Source organism: Manduca sexta, unplaced genomic scaffold (assembly GCF_014839805.1).
Source record: "Manduca sexta isolate Smith_Timp_Sample1 unplaced genomic scaffold, JHU_Msex_v1.0 HiC_scaffold_2085, whole genome shotgun sequence".
NCBI classification, from domain to species: domain Eukaryota; kingdom Metazoa; phylum Arthropoda; class Insecta; order Lepidoptera; family Sphingidae; genus Manduca; species Manduca sexta.
This window is the reverse complement of record NW_023593014.1, coordinates 1-17,160: the sequence shown is the minus strand read 5'-3', so window position 1 is coordinate 17,160 and position 17,160 is coordinate 1. Positions and strand designations below refer to the sequence as shown.

At 33.6% G+C, this 17,160-nt stretch overlaps 1 protein-coding gene and 1 pseudogene across 1 annotated transcript; both read right to left on the bottom strand.

Annotated features, from left to right (window-relative positions):
* Positions 1-53: 53 nt before the first annotated feature.
* Positions 54-3,166, bottom strand: LOC119191906 (annotated as a pseudogene).
* Positions 3,167-9,511: 6,345 nt separating this feature from the next.
* Positions 9,512-16,733, bottom strand: LOC119191904 (the record flags this gene model as incomplete). Its single annotated transcript, XM_037445762.1, has 3 exons — positions 9,512-10,627; positions 10,943-11,123; positions 16,568-16,733. Coding segments are annotated over 3 exons (604 nt in total), but the record flags the coding sequence as incomplete, so codon positions are not given.
* Positions 16,734-17,160: the final 427 nt, after the last annotated feature.

Sequence of the window (17,160 nt, the reverse complement as noted above, 5' to 3'; positions counted from 1 at the left end):
AAATCTGGTTAATTTGGTTTTAAAATAAATATATGTACAGCTGAATTTATACATTATATATCCAATACATATTTACCACTGTCAGAATTTTCTGCTAGAATGGCACCATGTAAATTTCTTGGATCAAATGTGCTTTCAAAGCATCTCTTGAATACTGATTTGATCATATTCTTTGCTGCAGGTGATGCTGGAATGTTATCACAATCCATTGGCTCCTCTGTCTTCCCACTACTTTTACTTTTATTTTCTATATTACCATTGGTACTGGTTTTGTTAAGCATAACTTCTTCAGGAATGTCGATAAAGTTAAACAAATGAGAATCTTCATCTAAGCATTTTGATATGTCTACTTCAAGGTGCGGTTTCTTCTTTGCTGACCCCAGAGTGGAATTTGAGTCCTTTCTTTTACTTCTTTCAACATTTGTATGTTGCGTTGATGTAGCTTGCGAAGCACTATCACACTTTGATGTGGCGAGAACAAAATGGGCTTCAAATGTAGAACCATTATGAACAATAAACACTACTGGCCGCCTTGTTGTTTCCAAAATGTAGCTGAAGTGGTAAGTTCAAAGCTTCTGCAAATGCTAATAAAGCCCTGAATTCTTTTAATGTGAATGTAATTGTTGTTTCGGCTTCAATTGCATAACCGTCAAACTCAGAAGGTTTTAAACTTATCTGAGTCCTTATAATTTTTGTTAAATCTACATTGGTGTCTACGTAATTACGCATTATTAGTGATTGTGATGATACTTCTAGTGTTACTTGGTCATCAGAACTTTGGAAGTTACCCAAAGCTTCTGATAGTATTCTTTGTGGTGATGTTATTCTGTAACATAAGGTCACAATTACATTTACAGCAATATAAAATGAAATATAAAAAAAATAAAATTGACTAAAAAATAATTTATCTTCATATGCATGTATATTCATTTGATATTTGAAGAGGTCGCCTGATTTAAGTAACATATTGTTATTATATATTCATTCACATATTTACTGAAAAGGAGACTGGCGAAATTGGGCTTGACCATACACTTATGAAACATTTATCAATATTCTTTTTCTATTTTTATATCAGCCATTACAAAATATTAGATTGTATTACAATGGGAAAATAAAATATTTTTCTTATTAATAAGTAACTGACTTCCGGTACTTTTGCGCAAGTGAATGTTTTTGGTTTGATATTTTTATTTTATTTTAACGATTATGGCTTTTCAAGAATATTTTGACGATTGCTGCTTTAATGAACTACCCACGCTTATGCAACAATGGACTTGGATTTCTTGCTTGCTCAACTGATTTTGCTTGTTCTACCAGATTTCGAAAAGTAACCATGAACCATCAACACCATTGTGTTAATTGTGGCATAGCTACATGACGTTGTAACAATAAAGGAATTTGTACAATTGAAAACGAAATTGTTTTCAATAATATAAAAACAGTATAAACTCATGCCTGATTCCATGAAAGAGTAGATAAAAGAAGATATGCAACCTACACTTAGTTTCATCTTGCGATAAGTAAGTAAATACCTTTATGTCAGTCCTTGTTGATCCCATGCGATAATTTCAATTCTGGTTATTATCTAATCCAGCTGCTCATTAGTCAATACGGCAATCCAATGGACAATGATTAGGTGCTTTAAATATTTTGTACTATTGGGTAAATACGAAGTTATACACAGAAGTGTTTTTTTAAGCTAAATTCTATAGCAATTATTTCTTTACTCCCATTGTAGACAGATTTTTGTTTCTAATTTAGAAATGGTTCTATTATTCCTATAAAATAATGCATAAATTATCTCAGTAATACTAAGCCCAAGGGTCTATGAAGTTTCGCCCGTCTCCTTTCCCCTGGCAATTTAAGTAAGGCAGCACCTCCAAATCTAAAGTTAATATACATAAATTACTTTTGGTTTGCAGTTGTTTTTCAAGTAGGTGTTATTTTTTATAAAAAATTTATTGTTTACTTCTTTGTGATTTAACAACACAGATATACAACTGCAGCAATCACAGGTCATTTGATGTTATGTATTGAAGAGTTTTACTGTCAACTCTAAAGATCTTCAACATATCCAAATATATTATACACCAAAATCTTTTCTAAAAAATATACATTTAAATAAGGAATACCCCAACCAAATTGAATTAGTAGTTTTAGAGAAAATCACACACCAACATACATAAATACAGGTTCAACTCAAAACCTTGTTGATTTACATCAGTGGGTGTTATTATGACACAAACATGCTCTCATAAATAAAATCGGCAGATAAGTGGCATGAGGGTGCATTAAAGGGCAGCCTACTATTGGGTATGCAGTCTTAATGTAAGTTAAATGTGCACATCCAGTTTTTATGTGGCTGTAATTGGCTAGGAAGGCATCATTCTCCAATAATAAGATTCTCAATTTCCATGCTACCAAGTAAATTAAATGATGTATAAAATATATTAAAGTAATATAAAAAATTGTGTACCTATTGGGCACAGAGTCCTTTGTATAAACTGCTTGCATTGCCTTGCAGTCTAATATTGATACGAAATGTGTTTTCACAATACCGTGTCGACATTTCAGCTGGAATATTAATTTGCATGATTCAGCATCAAGTTTTATTTCCAAATTTTCGACTTGTTTGTCCATGTGTGCTGGAGATTTGAATATATTGAGTGCTGATTTCATCGATATTTTACATTTTAATCCTTCATTATCTTCTGTTGAGTAGTAGTTGTAGTTGAAGTACGTAAAGAAGTTTTATTAAACTTAACCATAGCGTAAGCCGACTCAGCGGCATTCAGAGTCCGCAAGAGTATGCAGTCTGGTAGCGATTCCAAGTATAACTCATCTCCAAATCTAGCTAACGCATGTGCAGTTCGCCCTAAAACTGAAGAGAGTTTGTTTAATATTTAACATACAAAAAATACTTCGTTCATTTTTTATTTACCGTACCTTTAACGTTCGCACCCGGTATGTGACATTTCATCTTGCCTATTTACAAGCTTCTGAACATTAGCAGTAATTCAGCTTCTCGTAATATAATTGTTAATAGTTTTTTTGGATTCGAATTCTTGTGTTTATTATTTGTATAAAATTTTCTAGGTTTTATTTTCGCTCCGTATTTTTGGTATTTTTTGTCACTTGACAATTGCTGTCAGTTCTAGTTGACAATTACCACTAGTGCTGAACTCAATGACCAAATATAAAGAGGACAGGCCTCAAAAATTAGCTATATGAATAAGTTATATTTATGTCAGGGAAATCGACGCAGAATTGTCAATATATATGTCTATCTCTTTTACTCAAAGCTTATTTGGAACGCAACAAAAAAGACAAAAATAATTGCTTTCTTCGCATATGGGACTATTTCGTTTACTTCAACACACTGGGACCGCCTTGCGGCAGAAACTCCATTTGTTGCAGGCGAGTCAGCAAGTACATGTAGTGTCAGACGATGTAAACAAATCTTCATAAATATTGAATTTAAAGTAATATAATCATATTCTCAATTGTTCAGTGTGTTTATTAGTGTATTTGTTAAGTTTCGAAAATGACTCAGTGTTGTGTGAAAGGATGCAAATCGAATTCACGCAAGAAAGACCCCGAAATATCTTTTCATAGGTTAGTAACTGTTTTACCGAAAATTAGCAAATATCTTTGTATATTTACTTTTTGGATTTGTTTTTATCAATTAAAATGATATGTGGATCTGGTTTGTTAAGCTTTGGACCCTTTTAGGCGTGATTTATACACATTAAAATCATTATGTTTGTTTACACACGAGCTTAGGGATGGGTGGGTGGATTTGTTTAGAAATTATTGATATCGATATTTTAACAGACGCCCGTTTATCAGTTACGGTTTTGTCTTTGAAAGAATGTTAGAGCACACATCAATATTGTATTATCCAGAACGACAAACTAAGTGAAATTAGAATATTTTTTAAGATAACCAAAAAATTTAAAAACCAAGGCAAAATGAATTGAGAATATTGAGCGACGTGATTGGAATCCTACACCAAATACATATTTCTTTACATTTTGAGAAGATATGCATAAACCACACGTTTAATTAACGCGAGTAAAGATAACTGTTTTCCAACAATATTCCCGATAAGTAAAATAGTAATGATTATTATACTTCACCTAATAGTAATATTACTTTAATATATTGCTATGAATAAAATTAGAATTGTTACATAAAAGAATAGATAAACATAAAAGAAACAACATAAAGATGAAATGTAAGATATATTTTTACAATTGGCGGTCTTATGTTTCGAGCAACCTTTGCATGCACGGAAATAGATACATAATCATATTGTTGTTATTGCAAATAATTATTATAATTGATTATCTTAACCACCATCTTTACGCTCATTGATTTTAGTTTGCTGAAACATGATTATGTTTCTCGATCAAAGAGCATAATAATAAAATAAAATAAAACCAACCAAATAATTGCTGACTACGCTATCTTATTCCATTTATCATGTATTAAGTAAATATGTTAATCTGTAACTTAAATTTTTAGCAAGGAATAGTGCAACATACAAATATAGATCAAACACAACTGAATGTTTGTCACAACAGGTACTGCTTTGTTTAACAATTGTTACTTATAAATCAGTTTCAGTTTGTTTGTTTATATTATGGTTTGTTATATTTATATTATGGTAGAACCTAACCCTTTTCGTATTTGATCTTTTTGGGCTTGTTTGTCTCTCTTTTAATTCTTCGATGTCGATACAAAATTTTCGGTACTAGCATATCACTATTGTAAGGGGCGGAGTCGGCGCCATTTTATGCATTAAATGTGCCGCATGTCACGTGACCATATTACCCATCCTCTATACTCTTTAATCATTGGCTGAACTGCGGTCTGCCGTTTGATATTCAGGTGTCTTGAATGGTCTTGATTTTCCTATGGTTATATCGTTTAATATGCGAGTTATGTATATATTCATTGTATACTAGCTATGAATAACTATGAATTTGCAGCGCGTATTCTGTCGATCGCTGATAGTTATTTCAAACAATTGACAATTATATAAAATTGCTTAATAATTTCGTTAAGTTTTCTTAAATTTTCCGCACAATTTTTTGATTTTTTTCTTTCATAAGAACCTTCTGACAATAACAAACCCAAAAAAAAAAAGTGAAATCAGTCCAGATTAAAGGTGAAACAAAATGTATGAAAAATGGACCTTAAGCTATAACCTTAAGTTTTCTTCTTTAAATTTAAAAACCTAAACAGGTGATTTCGTGGTTCTAAGGTAAATTAAAAACTTCTCCAGACTTAACTTACGTATTCATTTAAAAAACATAGTCCTTCATGGGGGCCATTTTGGCTAAAAACAGCCTTAAAACACAGCGAGGTGGAAAATTCTTAAAATTTGCGTTTAGATTACAATAATTTTTTTTGGCTTCTCATCACTGCTAAGATTAATTCCATTGCCATGTCTTTATTCCCGAAGAGATACGTAGAATCGGTATTTTGGCATCCACGTTTCACCTAGTTTATATCTCTTTCATGGAACCATAGAAGATCTACTTATCTGTTAATTTAACGTGTACCTACAAATCACAATCTTTAGTATCGTACGTGTTTTCGATCCGAAATTAGTAAAAAAATTCCAATTTATTTTGCTTGACCTGGGGATCAAACCTAGAATTTCACCTATCACGGTTCATAGCACGGGTGTATTTTAATTTTCGTTTAATTCATCCCATTGAGAACAAAACACATCTTGTCTCAATTCGTTTATAACTCTGTTTCACTGACCAAACTCTGACCATAGTCTTTGTCAGCTGTCGCGCAACAACTGGTTTTACTCGATTCACTATATTCATATTTCATTCAGTAACATGACGATCGTTAAACGGAGTGGACGCGTCGGTTGAGCGCAGCTGTGAGAGAAAGTTTCGCCGATTGTTCTAAATAACGATCTAACAATTTTGACTTAGTATACGAGCTACTACAATCTATTATATTAGAAAGTTGTAAAGTGCAAAAATGGATTTGAAACGTAAGTAAAGTTCATTTTGCTCCACAGACGTTTTGCTTATTCATATAAGTGCTGTACTAAATTTGTGTAGAGGATGTTTATAATAATAGACTGAATAGGTAACGGTGACGGATCTGAGTTCCTTAAAACTGCACAACGCACATATTATTCGGATTTCATTATTCCAACAAAAAAATAAGATATTCACATGTAAGTACATATTTACATGTATTTTAATAGGTGTCGTGTAAGGTAAATATAACGCACTCAATTCAAATATTTACTTTACCTGACTAAGCATATAAAATCTTACGAGCACTTATTACACTCTGCGAAATGACTTTTTCTCAGATTAGTCGACGTTTATTCAAACCCCAATGTTATGTGGTAGCAACCCAACTTTCAAGTCATGTTGTAGACCAACCGCATGTCTGATATCAATCCCATCCGTAAGATCCAAATATGTATAAAGCGTTATAAAACCAACATTATGTCCATACATTAACGCTGTCAATAGACTGGACGACATGGAAGCCAAAGGGCCCAATTTAATTATATGTATATAATTATCATTATATTAATAAGTGTAAATAAGAACATTTTTAAATATTCCCGGTTTATCACCAATTACAATTATATAAAAATATTATTTGATAAAAAATTGTTTATAATATAATGTTAATTTAGGATCTGATCGTCGTGTGTAAATTTTTTATTGTAATGATTTTAACAGTTTTTGCGCTTACTTTTATATTTACACAAACTGGTATTTAGTTATATTTCATTATATCAGTAAGTAATTATTATGAAAAATTATGAAAAAATGTATATAAACTATACTATACTAACCCTCCGCGCCAAAAAAGCAAAGATAATTGCGGTCCGGGCGGCATTTATGTGCCCTTTATTTCGTCGACCCCCTTTTTAGGTTCCCAGTGTAATTTTGAATAAAGGTTATGTCGATGCTGTCGTTTGAGGAAAGCCTCTGGCGCCTCCTAAAGCCTTTAGTATTCTCCCTAGGTGCTGGCACCCGCCCCATCGCAAAGCCGGCACGATTGTGTTTGACGTAGATTGGATTTTTGCCGTCCGGAGCAGATCCAAAATTTGTCACTCCAAGACGCTAGGCGAGAGCAAAAAAGGAATTCATTTCAACAAAACCAAACCAAACCCTCCCTAAATACTGGTACATCCCATAAAATATGAAATGAAAAACTATCCAAATTTTTAAACTTATTTTTACACATTTTGCCGTCGCACTAAAAGTGCTGTCTCAACTTTTCTACGCCACTGTTTTAACTTTTAAATGTTAAAAATGTAAAAGGTTTGTGTAAGTGTTGAATTTCATTTAGAAGTCAACACATCCCGGAGAATGCATTAGAATGCATTTCGGCACGCAGATATTAGCCCAGTCTCAGATTAGCAAAGAGTTTGTAGTTTAATTTTAAAAGTGATATTTTTTTATGAGGTTAAGTCGCGGATTATCTAATATTTTCCATTTGATAGTTTTTAATTTTGAATGCTTCCAAAAGCATAGATTTTACCACTTGTGCCAAAAAGAGTATTAGGTGATCCCATGAAAAGTTAGTTAGTTAAGGTAAGGCAATCGCGTTAGCAAGATTCCGGTAGTATTTTGTTTCAGGGACTTCAACTTGGAAGTACTACCTTTATGCAGCTATAAACAGTTCTTTCAAGCGCTTAGATCCTTACATTCCATCTCCAAAATCCACTTCCCGACCTAACTTTCTCGCGGTCATATTTCAAAGCCTACTAGTTCTCTGTGCTGGATATTCCAGTTACGACCATTAATGATCGCCTATCTGGAAAGTTCTCCGAAACAATTCGCGTGAAGGTTTTCAACTAAGTAAGTCTCTCTGTATATTAAAATTTCGTTTTTGAAAACTGATTGTTGTCTACCTAGGATAAAACATGTTTATAATCTTTAAAATATACATCAAAAGCGACAGCATAAGATATATTTACTTTGAACCTCTCGTTTAACATTATATTGCGTACTCAGGCAATTAGAAATTGACATACGTGCGCGTCTCATTAGTTGAGTACATATAACAGCCGAGATTACCGGCACTATAATAATAAGTATAATTAAACAAGTACCTACTCTTCAGTTTGTTGGAGTCCTAGTTCTACCTAGTTCTTTACCTATTTTATAAAACCGATGACAAAGGAGGAAGAGTTATTTTATATTTTGCTTGGATATATAAACAACATTTCCGATAACACCTGCAAAGTTTTTTGCCATGATTTTCTATCTTTATGAAAGAAATAATAAATAGAAAATAATTTGTATCGTGCATATTAAACGTGACCATTTATTTTTCGTTTCAAAATGGGACATCGGTTTATTTACGTCAAGTATAGGTTTTAAATGGTAAAAAACAACACACGCTTTTAGAAAAATTGTACTGCGGCGGCCGAGCGTTGCACGGATGAAAACTGGAAAAATGGCGTTTTCCGAACAACTATAAAGATAAAATTAAGAAGCAAAACCTGATCTAAATACAAAATTTTATACAAATCCGTTCAGCTGTTTCTACGTCTACTGCTGACAAACATACAAACGTCCTAACATCCAAACTTTTTTACAAACTTTCACATTTATAATGTTTTTAAAATAATATAAGATTAAATTATTAGATAATTATAAATTAAAAATATTATGTAAGATACAAACGTTCAGTTTTATTTATATTTGTCTGAAGAACAAATTTGTTTTATTACAGCTGGATTTTTAAATCGATTTTAGTTATCAACATCGCTTTCAGACCAGGAATCTGTAACTGAGGTTTTTCAGATGTCCACATTCAATTCAATTCATTAAAGAAAAGATGCGTAGGCGTCGGAGTCAAGTAGGATCCCGGTCAGCTCTTAAATTTTCGCACGGTTTCGAAAAACGTCACAATTTTGTGTCCCTGAGTTTTTTGTGGAGACACCGGGACAGATTACCGAAAAGGGATGATCCCGTTCATAACGGGACGTCTGGTCTAGTATTGAAACATGTTTTAACTTCACTGTACGTATATGCAGCATATACGTATAGTGAAGTTAAAACTTGTGTCAATACCATAACCGAGCCCAGTTGCATATTATTTTCTTATCCTAGATAGCAGTCCACACAGTAGGTTTACAGTTTCCTGACAATAGAAAAATAAAATTACCCTGGGATCGCGATATGATGCTTTATTGATCGTGTTACGTGTAATGGAACTGCCATACAGGGGCCATAGACAGCTATATTTTTGTTCAAGGCCGTGTTTACGATGACGCCGTAGCAGCCCCGCTTCTACCAGACACGGCCTGTCTCAAGAGCGTGCCAATGACCGTGATCTCGTACTAGTTTTATGTTTTCGTGCATTCATGGATGTATGCAGGTCTTAGCACTGAAAATTTATTTCCGAAAGTAGCATAAAATAATATAAGGTTCTGTATACATAAATATTGCAAAGGGCATTTCAAGATCTAAACATGTAATTAAAATAAAGATCCTAGTAAAATATAATTCGTTTATTGGTATTTGTTTTTATTAATTTATTGAATTATCATCAATTAAACATTAACCATAATGCAAGAAACCTGATCGTCTCGCCATACGGTTATGTAAGTATTTATATACCTGTACATGTAGGTAGGAGGTAGTTTTAAATAAAAATCAAGACTAATAACAAATATATACGTGGTATCGCATCATGAACAAAAGGATAATAGGTACTTATGATAAGGAGTTAGATACAGTACTTACAGACAACTCATTATAAAACCCCATAATATGTTATAAGTATGTATAAAAAAAAAAACTATTTAGGTCCAATGCGTGAGTAATTTCATAATATATTTTTTTTTAATTATCAGGAAAATGTACCTAACTGACATTGTAGTGTATGGCATTATTTCAGCAGATGTCCGTACCTTCATAGATGACTGCTTGGTTGTTTTCGTAAATTATGTGGAAATAGATACGGAATTATTGTACACTGAAAAAAATATGTACAGGTATAAGTATCTATGCGTACCAATATAGGTACCCTAAAGTTTGGTTTGTAGGTGAAGCTCCGGATCCTGGCTCGTGCTCATTGTTCACCCAAGAGGTGTGGTACCCGCCCCAGAAAGTTGAGACCGCTTACTGCGAATTTAATACCACGAAAATTATAGAAACATGGAAGTATTTTTATTAATATCTGAGGCACAGGAACCTCTTCAAATAATCTCTAGAAGCTATGCGCATGGTTTGATAAAAAAATCATCTACAATTGATGATTCGTTACCTACCTACTTCCACTATGAATTACATTTCATATTAAGGAAAAAAGACTTTTACATCTTGTTACATAAAATATATATTTTTTTTTATTTAAAAATGTTCAATATAAGTACTAGGTTTAATGAAAAACTTTTTAAAGCTTTGCTCGTTTTTGAGAAATTCGAAGTTTTCCACAGTTGTATTGGAGATGTGCCACGCAATGATCAGTTTGCAGGAGCCGTCGCGCTCTGTACAGTATTCGAGGGGTAATCCTGATGCTGTAGAGCCCCGGTGAGGGTAGAAGGTGTATTCAGACATCATTCTTAGACCACATTCCATTATGTTGTCAGTGAGACTGCGTATTAGACCTGTAAAAATATTTTTTATAATTACATTTGGAAATTATCGGCATACATACATGGGCAGTGCGGGTGATCCGTGCCTACCTACAAGTAGGAAAGCGCAATATCCTACTATGTTACAAAATCGTTCTTTGCCCTCATAATCATTAAAATATCAGCAATTTTTCCATTTGCACATTACGAATCGATTACACCGCAAACGACCTCTATCTGTTTTATTGCTATTTATAATCCTATATTAATCTAATCGCTCAAAGATTACCCTTTAAAAATCAGCGATAAACTGACATAATATACGTTATATAATGATTATTCACATACCGTTTTTGCATGTTTCGTTAATGAGATTCCTTGTGACGCTCATGTATTGCGCAAGCGTGGTGTTGAAGCTGGATTTGAGGCATAGGTAATCGTCTTCAGTGTATTCTAGTTGTCGCTGTATTGGTACAGTTTCGTATTTTATAACTGAGCTGAACACGCAAGGGTCTCGCCTCGATGATATCTGCCAAAATTGGTTTCATTTTGTATCAACACTTAAATAGTATTATTTATTGACTTAGTCTAGCTTAGACCTCGAAATAAAACTAGTTTTCGTATTTTATTGAGATTTTTAGTTTGTTCTACTTCCGACGTTCCGCAGGTTTAGCAGTCTCCATTATCATTGGTTGTATTCAAACAGTAATAAAAATCCGAAAACTTGTTTTATTTCGGCGTTCTGCTTAGCTTGTGTACAATAAAAATTCGTTTCCGGCATGAAAAGCAATCGTTAGCTCTCAAGAATAGTGTCGAAATTACCATATCGATCGTATGTCATTCGTGTATACTGTAGTTATACGTCGCACATGCCTTTTTCGTCGGTAAGCATCAACAAAATGAAGTTTTGTTGAATTGGACTTAGCTGTTCTGGTAGAACAGGAATAACAACTTTCAATAAAACAAGTTGAATTGATTCGTTTACTATATTTTTATAACAACTGAGACTGTACGTTAGGTGTAGAGCGACTGCTAGCTGTAAATTATATAATAGAATGTACCCGGTTATACATAGTTATTTTAATATTTAGGTATTAGTACGAAGATCATTTCAGACAACTTGCTAAAGCGTCCTATAATCGTTTATCGCAAGTTTATTTTTACCTCCTAAAACAACTATTTATTAAGGCCGCTTCCTGAGCAAACGATCTTGACAAATTTATTCCATACACGCCGGCACGCGAGTTAGTAGCAAGAATACACAATGATTTACAAATAATTTGATTGTTTCACTTATTATCTTTAAAAATGTTATTAACGAGGATATTCTTCATAACATTTTCTATGTAATAGATTTAGTTGCAAATTAAAATGAGAAAAATTTTAGTAGTATTCTCATTATGATATTGATAAAACAATATCCATATCGTTGAACTATTTAAACAACCAAAGTAAAGATATATTTCAGAAATATAATATATATATTTTCCTGTATGTATCTAATATAAATTTCGATTAGATAGCTTCTAAAAAGTCGATTAGAGCGCCTTAATACGAGCAAACTTGGAGGATATCTGGTAATAATATGGTAACAGCAGATGTGTTGAGCAACTTCAAGGTTGGATTAAAACAAAATAATGATTATAATGATTAGTTATTGTCCGCTGTTCATCTATGCATGAATTTTTTAAATTCGTTAATACCCAAGTATTTGCGAGCAACATTTTTTCATGGGGGGAATAAATGCTTGATCACTACCGCCACACGAGGGGTTAGAGGTACTGTTACGTTGGTTTCACCGGTCTTACGGCTCAATGTCGACACTCGGGAGTATAAGTATGTAATTGCGTGCACCATGCTCTTTAATTTTTCATATGGATACACGTAGATTCCGTATTTTTTACACTACGTAGTGTGTAATTGTTTTTAAGTTAGTAGAGGAACGAGGGGCTGCTTGTTACAATTGTCAGAAAGAAGAATATATATAATATAAACAATATAATATTATAAAGGTGAGGAGTTTGTTTATTTGAACGCGATAATCTCAGGAACTACCTACTAAACTGATTTTATTTTTTTTCACTAATAGGAAACTACATTACTTTTCAATGTTATGAGCTACTTTTAATCCCGGGGAAATATTTATCTCAGAAAAACTTTGCCCCCGTGCGGAGCCGCAGGCGAAAGCTAGCGACTTATATATACACCTGGGTAGTTTAAAACTAAATCGATTGTTTACACACGCTATACGTAGGGCTGCCATCACCGAAATTGCCGACGTCGGATAAACACGGCAAATATCCGGGACATTTGGGCGAAATATGGGTTTTCTACGGACACCTATGAATTATTTTTGCGACACGCGGGGCCACCTGTGGGAGCGTTTGAACGTCGACTATTTTGCCGTGCCTTTATGAATGCAGGTTATTATGAATGAATTTTCAACTAAAATTTATTTCAATTTATCTCTTATCTATAAAAAAATATTTCCCTGACTGAATTAAAAGTGTCCTGGATACACTATCCAGGACACTTTTTTATACACCCGGTCAATTCTTAAAACCCCCGCCGCGCCGCGCCTGACGGCCCCGGGACGCCCTTCAAACTAGGACAAATCCGGAGAATTCCGGACGGATGGCAGCCCTAGCTATTATAATATAGTTTATACCTACTACTTATACATAATGCCTTTATAACGATAAGATATAGATAAAATGCAAAATCATCATAACAATGCATATTACGATGTATTGAACATAATTATTAAGATAGGTATGTTATGACCTCTAAAATAATAATTGTACATTTAGACATCCTGTTGACAACCATACGTTAATAGACTGCGGTTTGATTCATGTTGATAAATTTAATATCGACCATACCGACCATATATATATATATATATATATTTCTTTGAATGATGAGACGAGCTTGCCGTTCGCCTGATGGTAAGCGATACGACCGCCCATAAACAGTAGAAATACCATCCAACATTTTGAATTACAAAGTATTGTTTGTTATTTCACTGCGCTCGCCATCCTGAGACAGGAGATGTTAAGTCTTATTATGCCCCGTAGTTACACTGGCTTCGATGTTTTTGAAACCAGAACACACCAGTGACTACACACTGCTGCTTGGCGACAGAAATAGAAATATCGGAGGTACCTACTCAGGCGGACTCTCACATATGAGAAGCTACCAGTCAAACTTAACTTAAAACTTAGAATCAATATTATTATAATAATATTAGTTCCTGTATCGGTAATACTCATAATATTTGGTATCGAAAATAAACTAGTTTTCGGATTGTATAGTCGTTTTTGTATATTATTTTTCTTCCGGCGTTAGAATATTTGGTTTTGTTCGAATCGCCTTGTGTGGAAGTTGAATTTGTAATGAAAATCACTATTTAGCTGTAGAACAGGATTTTACTTAAATCGTTAATTACAAAACATCTACATCACCTAATATAACAACTATTCATATACTATAAAAAAAACGTAAAGAAAATATTTGATGGGTACCACTTTACCACTTTTAAAGCACATTACGCGGAGGAATGTGATTTCATATAGAGAGCAGAAAAATAAAATTTACGAGTATGTATAACTAGTTGACCCGACAGACGTTGTCCCGTCTTAAGGCTGTCCCGTCTTAATTTCGTCATATTAAATTTTAAAGGCCGAAATATCCATGATTATTAATTATTTTTACGTTTTTCTTTAACTGCGAGAACTAATCACTAACTAGACGTGAATTTAAATTCTTTACTTGCCAATACTTGTTTAGTTACCCAGATTAAAGGTGAAACAAAATGTATGAAAATGGACCTTGAGGTATCGCCTTAACTATGAATTTGCAGCGCGGATTCTGTCAATCGTTGACGGTTATTTCAAACATTTGACAGTTATATAAAATTAATGTTTTCGTTAAGTTTTCTTAAATTTTCCGCGCAATTTTTTTAATTTTTTCTTTCATAAAACCTCCTGATAATAACAAACACAACAAAAAAAAATATTAGTGAAATTGGTCCAGCCGTTCACGCGTGATGGCGTGACAAAGGGAAATAGGGATTCATTTTTATATTTATATTTAGATGTACATATATTTTATTTTTCTGCACTCTGTAGTCTGTCTATAGTCGTCCAGACTAGTCAGAATTAAATACCTAGTAATAAGCGTTTTTTCGCCACTACGCCGGCACTGCGCAGTGGCTAAATTAACTTTTTTTACCTAAGCCTTGCTAAAAATACTTTCAGCAGTATTTACATTTAATTTTAAACGTTTTCACAATCACCCACACCTATAATCTTAGTAAGATGAATAACATTGACCCTGGTGTCATTCCAACTATAGATCCAACCGACCACCCGGTCGGCTCTATGTGAAACCCGGTGAGCACAAAATAATTTGCCCTCATTTTATAAGTTTTATCAGATATTGGGCGATAATCACAGAATTACTTATACTAATTGTTAAAATTTAGCAATCGGTCTTACGTTATTTATAATTTTAATCTACAATCAAAATATGATTTTCGGATTATTATATTATATGAATACTAATATTTACTCACGTGTCCACTCTTTGCATGAGAGTCCCTGAAGACACAAGCATTTTACGGTGTATAAAGTAGCTATGTTGCTCTCCAATCGAGATTAAATATGTCACATAATTAACAAGATTTTTTGCGCGGAATCTTAAAAATATAAGAATGAAAACGGCCAAGTTGCTTCTCAGAGAGTTAGTTTCCTTTTTTGCCAATATCCCATCGGTACAAAGTGAAGGCTCTAACCATTCTAACACAATAGATTCAATCCGTTTTGATATTAGCCGAAAAAAGACAAAAAATAAATATTTTAATACTGTTTTTTGATTGCACGTACGCATTTATCGTGAAAATTAATATTTCCTAAAAAGCTGATGTTTTGATATTGCAAACGGACAGGTTAATTATGTTAAGGTAGATACCTACGTATGGATTTCGGTATTCATGATATAATATTTTCCGGCTACACATAATACTAGTAATGTAAACAAAGAATTATTTATATGACAATTAATTTCTTGTGGAACTCATACAAGAGCGCAACAAAAGTATTTCGCCTTGTTACTTCCACGCTTCTTTATTTTTACAAAGTAGGTACTTAGGTGTCAAGGTAGGGCAATGACATAGTGACACAGAGTCTTTAGCCCACGTAGCCCCTAAAGAATAACTCTGGATACTTGCTCAAATATAATAGGATTTTAATAGTATAGCAATAGTAGGCTAATGTCGACATAAGATGACAATAATTATTATAATTTACCTCTTAACTGGTGATAACAAATCACGACGGGTGGATCATGATTCATGTCGTAAATAAGCGTACAATGTAAACAAATTGGATGGAGTGTTGGAACATTTTATTAGGGGCATCCGTCTCCGCGTCCCAACTGTATGAGATTTTATCCACGGGCATCAACTCGTCATTGGATGAGTTTTATTGAATAATTTTATCGTATCGATTTATATGACCTAAATTGATAAGCCTACATCCATTAGAAGGACGATTCTATCGATATTTAGCCACGTTACTACTACGGAAATAAGGAGAAAACCTACATGATTATATATCTAAGAGTTTCCCACAACAAATTCAAAATTCGAAGATATATTTAAAGTTTGCCATCTCGCACGAGACCAGCGTGGTGATCTAATATCAGAAGGAGAAGTATTTTACATACATACTAAATCGTATGTATTGAGCGACATAGTCGTAACATAGGACGAAGCTCCTTAAACAAGGATTAAAAACAATAAATGAACATACATAGATACAAAATTACGCTATCGTCTTCCTCTTTTCAGGGGTAGGCTGAGGTGTTACGCACGCACATTTTACTAGCCATTATTCAACTTATATTCAACGTATTAGAGAGCAAAACAATTGCCATTTACCGGGCATTATTTAAGCAATTGATATTATTTACCTCTTGTCCAATGCACTTCGGTACGGACAAAAGTTCATTGAACACGTTGAAACTTGTAGATGGATACTGTATGATGCCATCGCACAATGTCCATGCACTGTCTCGGATGGTGTAGGAACGCGGCGCTTGTCCCATCGTTGTCACCGTCACGGCCGTAGTACCGGACCTGCATCATATCGTATACATAATTTGTATTTCTAGAAAATACTAAATCCAATACCTAATTCTACCGTATTTTTTTAATATAAATAAGTGAGGAAACATGAAGGCCATTTATCTGATGTTAAGCAACACGATTGTTCATTAAACAGCAGTGGCATCGCTTTAATTAATTTCTAATATATAGGTATACTAGCCCAATTAATTACAGTAAAACGATGTAATATTTCACATAAAATATTCTTTATTTATTCATCGTCATCAGCCTGTACTTTTGTCCTCTGCTGGACACAGGCCTCCTCCAATATGCGCCATTTTACGCTTTTGGCCTGTCGCTTCCAGTTCTTGCCAGGGACCTTCGCAGATCGTCACCCACCTAGCTAGAGGGCGTCCTACACTACGTTTTCTAAATTATTACGCCGTGATAAAATCTT